Here is an 8,368-nt window from a genome sequence, read left to right as displayed (position 1 = left end):
TGGCCAGATTATTATGACCACCCCATCAGTACTTCGTTGGGCCGCCTCGTGACTCCACGAGATGTTGAAAGGTGATGCGAGGAATCTGACACTGCACTGTTGCCCTTCTGTTGTCTTGTACCAGTCTTGCCACTCTCCGTTCTGCCCTAACATTGACTAGTCGCTGACGGCCACAATTTGCACGTTCAGACCCAGATTTTCGGCTGACAGTCCAGTCTTTAAACACTTTAACAACAGCTGCTCTTGAACATTTAACAAATTCTGCTGTTTTGCTGATACTCGCTCCATGGCTCCGAGCGCCAACAATCATCCTGCGTTCAAAGGCTGTTAAATCGCGTTGTTTCCCCATATCTTCAGAAAAAAATCACTTCTACTGTCGTGGTAAACAACCTGCTTCCCTATTTATAATGGTCTGGCCCTCTAGCAACTTCAGCGCGAAATTATAGCTAATTTGCCTACAAACGTCAGGTGGTCATAATAAACTGGCCACTCGGGTGTATAGAGGTATAAGGTCAATGCAGATGCAGTCTGACCCTCCCAAGGGCTAGCCCTTGCAAGAACGCGCTGTTAACTTGTAAGCTTGGAGAGGGTAGAGCGGGAGTTTTGGGTGGCCTGTTAGTAAGCGGGATGGGATTTAAAACCCATATTCACCTTTGCGGAGGAATTTTTAAAAACACGTATGCCAGCAATGTACAGCGAGTTTGCATGAAGCAGGCATATGCAGTTGCTGTACAGGTGAAACTCGAATAATTAGAATATCGTGCAAAAGTAATGGCAGTAAGTGCTGCAAAAGGGGCCCAAACCAAGTACTGAGTACATATGCATGCTTGTACTTTTCAGAGGTCCGATATTGTTCTATGTACAATCCTTGTTTTATTGATTGCATGTAATAATCTACTTTTTTGAGGTTGTGGATTTGGGGTTCTTGGGGTTTTCATGAGCTGTAAGCCATAATCATCACAATTATGACAAATCACGGCTTGAATTATCTTGCTTTGCATGTAATGAGTCTATCTCATATATTAGTTTCACCTTTTAAGTTGCATTAGTGAAATAAATGAACTTTGCACAATATTCTAATTATTCGAGTTTCACCTGTATATGAACACAAAAACTTAGGTTTCTTTTATTTTTTTTTTATTTGTAAGCTTTCCTCTCATATCCTCATGAAAATGGTTGCCTCTGTGCTCTACAAGCAATGTGTGTATATTACAACTGAGCTCTCCACCCCCATTCATTAGTATTCATAGTGGTAATCCCCTGGACAGTGTATTATGTGCAAAGGCAGAGCTGGTGGCTTTAGTGATTGTGTTACATAGAATCGCAGGGAGGGGGGCAGCTGTTTACACTGTTGGTAGATTTCCTGATGGGATGACTCTTGTTTCATGTCAATGATTACCCTTAGGGTGACTATAAATGAATAATTATACGTTTGAAGTGTGGTATGAGAATGTAGAATAACCACTGAGCCATGATTCCAATGAATATTTACAGCTGTAAAAAGAGAGAGACTGGTTTATGATTTGAATGTGAATGTTTAGGGATGGTCATCAGTTCACTCTCACCTGGTCCAGTCAAGGCGCACTTTGTTTTGGGGATGCTGAAATTGTGGAAGGTCGTCAGGAACTGTATACAGCCTGTAACCTGTCAACTCTTTGTAGAGGAACGTGGTGAGTTCTGGAGTCGTGCCTCAGATCTCTCTGATTATGGGCCCCTGTGCAGGAGGAGCTGTCTATTCCCCGGCCCTAACTGACTTCACATTCATGGTTAAGGTAAGAGCGTGATTCATATAGCACAGCTGAGTGTAGCTGCAGCATGCTGGCTGCTTGCAATAGTTCATGGGATGGGTAAATACTCTGAGGGCCACCCACTGCTAAGATGTGCTGATTCTTATTACCAGAACATACACGATGGGCACCCGGGACCAGCCTAACCTGTACAGATCACCCATGAAAATCCCACACAACTTGCTGTTAATGTGCCCAGAGACACGAGATGAGCAGGACCTTGTCCAGCCGGTTTCAGTTGGTTTGCCATCAATCCTATAAATATGGAAAATATTTTAGTGATTATAGCAAAATAAAATCTGTTCTCCACTCCGTGTCGTCTCTCTGTCTTCAGATTGTCCATTCTCTCTTGGTTCAGTTGAATAGCTGGCTTTTCTCTGCTAAATACTCAGTACTCTTATTTTATTGGACGACTCCATCATGTGACATGCCATCTGTACATAGTAGATGCTCATGTATCTCATTCAGAGTTGTGGCCTCCATGCTGGCAAGAGCTGACTTCCTATTGGATAATCCCTTCGTTGGGGCTAAAAAAGACTTTGCAGGTGTAGCATTAGTGTAATTGGTGTGTAGGCCTATGAGCTTAGAGCGGGATCTGTACAGAGACCAGTTCTTTTATTCCATTCGTGCTGTAGAAATGGGAAGAGTTTGGTTGCTTTTTCTTCGCTCCTGTTATGTCTATTCTGCATAATAGTGTGCATGTGTTTTCTTTCCCAGGACACTTCCTACCTCTTCATTACCGGCCCAGATGTAGTGAAGTCCGTGACCAATGAGGATGTGACGCAAGAAGACCTAGGAGGAGCTAAAACCCACACTGCCCTATCAGGTTATTGCAGTTTGTTAACGTGGTAAATGAGCAGATTGCTTCTCATTAATGTACAATTCATATTTTCTTTACACCAGATACTGCAGCCAGCACTGTACTTCTGCACCTCTGCCGCTATGAGTGGTGCAACTCGCATACCCAGAAGCCCTTTTGTCATTCCCCTTGTAGTCTTGTTTTATCCCAGAAGCCCTTGTGTCATTTCCCCCTTCTCTCCCCTTGTCCATTCACAAATCACCTTGAGGGGAATTTATCAAATCTGGTGCAGCTTTGCATGGCAACCAATCGGCTTCTCTCTTTCATTTTCAAATCTTAACTGAACAAGCTGAAGAGAGGAGGTGATTAGTTGACATGGGCAACGGCTCCAGATTTTGCCTGCTCCAGACAGATAAATCCCCCCCCTTTTGTATTCTATGAACCATTTAAAATACAAGGCCTTGTGTGGCCAAGGGGAAAAGGGAAAGCTATGCCTTCTGTTTTATGAGAGCCTCAGCAGGCCAGAAGTACAGTGCTGGCTGTAGTATCTGGCATAAAGAAAATTTGGAATTGTACAATACAGAGCAGCGATTTGCTCATTAAGTACCGTGCTGCACTTCAATTTATTGTGTTCTATCTATCTAGCCCCCCCCTTGTAGTCTTGTTTTACCCCAGAAGACCTTGTGTGAATGTAACTATTGTCCCACAAATAGGAAAATACTTGTCAGCCAAATATGATTGTTTGATCAGATGACGGCACCCTGAAACATATGGGGCAGCAGCAGTTTCATCGTCCAATGATGTTGTCACTCAGAGAGCATTTACAGATCTATATTTCTACTTAACACACTTCAGGGACATTTGAGGCAACAAGTGAAATCAGCGACATGCTCTCCAGAAACCAATGCAGCGTTTCTAAAGTCAAATTCTTCTCCATTTACCATCAGCTGGTCTTTTGTGGGCAATGACCATAATAATACACCGTTGTGGGCAATAACCAGCCACTGGCATGACCCCGGAAGCGGCTGGGCAATTGACGGCGGGCATTCGATCTGCTTTGATGTGAATTTTCTCTTTGGCTTTTCAGGGGTGGCCCATCGAGCTTTTGAAAATGACATTGATGCCTTATTAAACCTGCGGGAATTCTTCAACTACCTTCCACTAAGCAACAAGGACGCGGCACCAGTCAGAGAGTGTCATGACCCAAGGTGAGCTCTATACTTCCAGGTGTCCCGGCACACCACATAATGACAGTTTTTGTAAACGACAAGCTAAATTGTCCTGTAATTAGGAAACTTTGTGTAACCAGCCTAATAATAACCGTTCTCAGCCCCCCAACGCAGACAAGCTGAACCCTGGAAATGTCAGCGTCCTGTAGAAAGCCATCATTTATAGACCTGCTTAGATCAGTCTGGGTTCTCAATCAATGTGTTGATGAGATGAATATACTGTAGGTGATTGCTTGGAGGCCTTGTACCACAGTAGCTGGTATCTAAAGTGTCAGTTTTTTTGGCACCTGATGCTTGCCAGAGCTTTGGGCCACCTTTAAATAGCCAATGACTATGATTATTGCAGGATGTCCCCCTTTTTTAGGTAGGTTATCATTTTAGCTGTTTGTGAAAAAGGTTTTCAGAGGGAAGTTCTCTAGAACTGGATACACACAAAGGCGAGTGAGCAATACTACTGGATCCCTGTTTCTAAGGACAGGATGGGTAAAAGAGTTCATCATCTCAATATAGCCAAAAACGTGACAAAGAATGAAACCTGATTAATAAAGGTTATTAGGGGCATCCAATGACGGGACAGATGTATGAGCTGGGCAATTAAACCAACATTCCATTTCACTTTTCTAAGGGGGAGATGTGTGTGCTGAAGCGTCCGGGGAATTTAGAATAATTTCTGTTATTTCAAATCTTAACTCTGCACATAATATCACAAGTGCCGGACACAGATCACATGAGCCAGTATATCATCTGTATATGGAGGTGTATGTCCCTTCATAGTCCCTACCCGAAGTCCTGCTGAAGGCGCTATGGTCAGCACAACAACACGGAAGAGGAAATAATACGGGGAGGGGGGGGTTCTCAAAATCTGGGGCAGCCAACCAGCTTCTCCCTTCAGTTTGTTCGGTAAAGCTTTGAAAATGAGAGAAGCTGATTGGTTGCCATGCACAGCTGCTCCAGGTCTTGTCTGCTCCACTTTTGATTCCCTTCATTGTGTTTAAATAAGCGTCAATGTTGTCTGAAGATGGCGTGAATCATTGCATAGGATAATAATCCAGTGTTTGCTTGTCCTCTCTGTGTGATAATGACTCTTCAGTTTGTCTTGTCATTCTGTTGAAAAGCTGGATTTTTCTAGCTGTAGTAATTCCATTTCCATACATTGATTATTGTTTGTCTCCCAGCGATCGTCTCGTGCCTGGATTAGACACCATAGTTCCCATGGAGACCACTAAAGCCTATGACATGCTGGACATCGTCCATTCGGTAATGCTGTAGTGATGTAGCTGCCTTGCTGTTATTATTCTAGTCAGGTGACATACAGAGGTGAATGGTTTTCAAGCTGTTGTCCCTTCTCCCATGATAATCAAATGTGGAATTCAGCAGCCCGTCAGTCAGTCCAATCAGTGGACCTGCGCTTTGCTTGGAAAGCTGCAAATCCCGGACTGGACCCCCAGATGTTTTGCTTGGAAACAAGTTCCATGGTAAAGTCCCCAATTCACCTTTGGGCTGCTGGCTTTTATTAGGACAACGTGGCAGCCCATCTGTGGGTGGTGCCCCTCAAGACTTGTATGAGAGTGAAATACAATGTATTTCACTTTCCCACCTCTAGGTGGCAGCAGAGCATCCGGAATTGCCATCAGTAGTCAATGGTGCCAAAAATGTCTAAATAAGTCTTGACCAGCCCAGGCGTGCTTATTTATGTAACGTTTCCCCATAACAATGTCCCATTATGAATACACTGGATATGAACAATGGGGAAACAATACAGAGCAACCATACCATTTATCAAAAACCTATTTGGTCTGTTTAGAAGGCACCCTCCATTGTGAGAAACCAGCTCTCTGTCAACAGCTGAGCAGACCACGTGTCTCCTTTGCAAATTTCCTGTGTGCCTGAAAAATCCATTAGCAGATTTCAATTATATATATATATACACACACACAACACAACCAGCGAGCACTGTTTCCTCATCGGAAGATCCATACATTGGGGGTCATTTATTGGCTGCCTGGCCAGCTCTTTGCATCACGGGGTCATAAAATCAGAGATCATACGTGTCCTACTGTCTGTATCTTGCTGTAGAAGTTTTGGCATTGGAACTGGCTATGTTGTCTTCCTGTGTGGGGCCATAAGTGACTCCAACCGGGAGAGTGTAAGAAATGTCCTGTGTGTTTCCATGCGGCATTGTTCTCCCTCTCTCCCGCAGTTTTAGGGACATTACATTCTGATCACTAGGAGCACAATGTTTTGTGGGATTTTGCTACGTTCCCTAGTCGGGTATTTGTATAACACAGACACGTGTGACATTTCCCACATGACGGACACGTGTGACATTTCCCACATGACGGACACGTGTGACATTTCCCACATGAATTAGGTTATATAGATGTCATGTGGGAAATGTCACACGTGTCCGTCATGTGGGAAATGTCACACGTGTCCGACATTTCCCACATGACATCTATATAACCTAATTCTATACACTCCATATTAGATCCAGGCAGGAAGCAGTAATGGCCCCTGTATATATTATCTGTGTGAGGTACTAATACGGGGAAGTGACGTCTGTTTCCTCTTCTTCCAGATTGTTGACGAGCGAGACTTCTTTGAGATTATGCCAAACTACGCTAAAAACATTATAGTGGGCTTTGCCAGGATGAATGGCGGGACGGTCGGCATTGTTGGAAACCAGCCAAAAGTGGCATCGGGTACTTGATGTGTGGCCATCCAGACAACTTCCGAGCAATTGGAGAGAAATGTTTTCACAGGAATCCTTTTATTGAGAGAGAATTGTGTCCCTTCTGAAAATGTGCGCTGCCTGGCTGTGCCTGGCTTCAGGAAATAGATCCGAGTAGTCGGATTGAAATACTTTGTATCCAGATCAGTGACTTAAGGTGCCCATACACTTACCGATTAGTACGATATTCGGCAGGTGTATGGGCAGCGTGCGACCGCTTCTACTGCAAAAAGTTTCCCAGCACACTCGCCAGCCAGCATGCAAAAACTTGTTTCACCGCTAAGGTTAAAAACTTCTACTGTACGGTCGCACGACATTCGTCTTCCCAGCACGCTGGAAAACCTGCCGAAAATCGTATGATTTGCGGCGAGTTAGTGGCGTGCCCTGAAGACCAATGCCGCACGGCCCGGTGTGTGCAAGCGCACACTGCCCGCTCAGCACTGCAATCATTGGAAGCCCGCCCCTCAGCGGGAAGTACGATCTGTCTGTCCAAGATGGGCAGGTCGTACGAACTTTGAATCACCTTACAACCATCGCAAGACAAAAGTCGTGTGATGGTTGTAAGGTGTATGGGCAGCTTTAGAAAGTGCTGAAACAAGAGAATCGATGTGACTGTCAGGCAATCAGCATTTTCAGAAGGAGATGTTGGCATTGGCAGCCCACCTATTTCCCTGCAATTCTCCTATAGATCCAGAGGCTGCTCCATCCTCTACATATGGATAACAAACCGCTTGCTTCCACTTCCTGTATCGCCAAAACCGTTTCTGTGCCGAGCCTGACACTGCCCACCCCCTCCCATTGAGTGTCGGGGCCCCATGGGTGGGCTCTTTCTGTATCATTGTAACCAAAGCCTGATCCAGCCAATGGCTGAATTATTTCGTTTTTTCTTTGGTGCTGTGCAAGTGCTTGGATTGTATGCGTGGAGGCCTCATATAACAATCCATCCAGCACCCCACGCATGGCAGATATTGAGGAATGAAATGTTGTAGTGGAAGCAATCCCAATACACGAGCAGACCCGTCGGCCTGTGCAGGGGAAGCGGTGTACATGGTGCTCAGGTCTCGTATGTCATAAACAATTACAGGAGAACGTCAACTGACAATGTCCATCTTTCTACTCACTGCCACGTCCTGCTGATTCATGGGACAGGAAGCTTTGTGTATCTTGTGCTATTGTGGATTCAGGGAGACGCCATTTATTGGCAAACTAAATAGAGCGCAGTGCAAGCTTTCCAAGCACACCGGCCTCTTCTTCAGGCAGTGTCGCCTATGTGGAGAGATATGGCCCTAACGGTTCTGCTGTCTATGTATAACGCAGTACAACAGACTGCGGCTCTATCTTGTGCTACAATCTGCAAACAACAAGCAGCAGAAAATAAATGTGCCAATAGAAGTTCTAATTGGGATCCAGAATGACGGTCTCCTTATCCGAGTGGAGACCATTAGCAGAATATCCGTCCTTTCATTTAGGAGGACACAGTGTCCAGAATTGGTCTCCTTATAATTCAGATGGAACCTGTAACCAGAATAACCGTCCCTCCATTTTCTTGTCTCCTCTCCTAAAGGGTGCCTGGACATCAATTCCTCTGTGAAAGGAGCTCGCTTCGTAAGATTCTGCGATGCCTTCAATATCCCCATCATCACGTTTGTTGATGTGCCAGGATTTTTACCAGGTGATGTTTTATCATTTCACTTTATGATATAGAAGTCCTAATCCCTTATTAAATGTTACCATAGTGTCACACAGCGTTTACTGGCTGCTGCGGATTGCATTTATGGGTCAGTAACGGCACATACTCAGTCCAGCCTATTCATAGCAGGGG

The 8,368-nt window shown here is 44.8% G+C and overlaps 1 protein-coding gene across 2 annotated transcripts in view; it reads left to right on the top strand.

Annotated features, from left to right (window-relative positions):
* PCCB (propionyl-CoA carboxylase beta subunit) overlaps positions 1 to 8,368 on the top strand; it is a 23,669-nt gene that overhangs the window by 11,433 nt on the left and 3,868 nt on the right. For both annotated transcript variants that reach the window (XM_018560188.1, XM_018560189.1), the window contains 6 exons: positions 1,662 to 1,772; positions 2,505 to 2,613; positions 3,674 to 3,794; positions 4,991 to 5,072; positions 6,394 to 6,517; positions 8,111 to 8,218. In XM_018560188.1, coding sequence (XP_018415690.1) covers positions 1,662 to 1,772; positions 2,505 to 2,613; positions 3,674 to 3,794; positions 4,991 to 5,072; positions 6,394 to 6,517; positions 8,111 to 8,218 — 655 coding nt within the window. The remainder of the gene's footprint in view (positions 1 to 1,661; positions 1,773 to 2,504; positions 2,614 to 3,673; positions 3,795 to 4,990; positions 5,073 to 6,393; positions 6,518 to 8,110; positions 8,219 to 8,368) is intronic.

This window comes from Nanorana parkeri, unplaced genomic scaffold (assembly GCF_000935625.1).
Source record: "Nanorana parkeri isolate BGI_ZX_2015 unplaced genomic scaffold, ASM93562v1 scaffold439, whole genome shotgun sequence".
Lineage (NCBI taxonomy): Eukaryota > Metazoa > Chordata > Amphibia > Anura > Dicroglossidae > Nanorana > Nanorana parkeri.
This window is presented reverse-complemented; position numbering and strand designations above follow the sequence as displayed.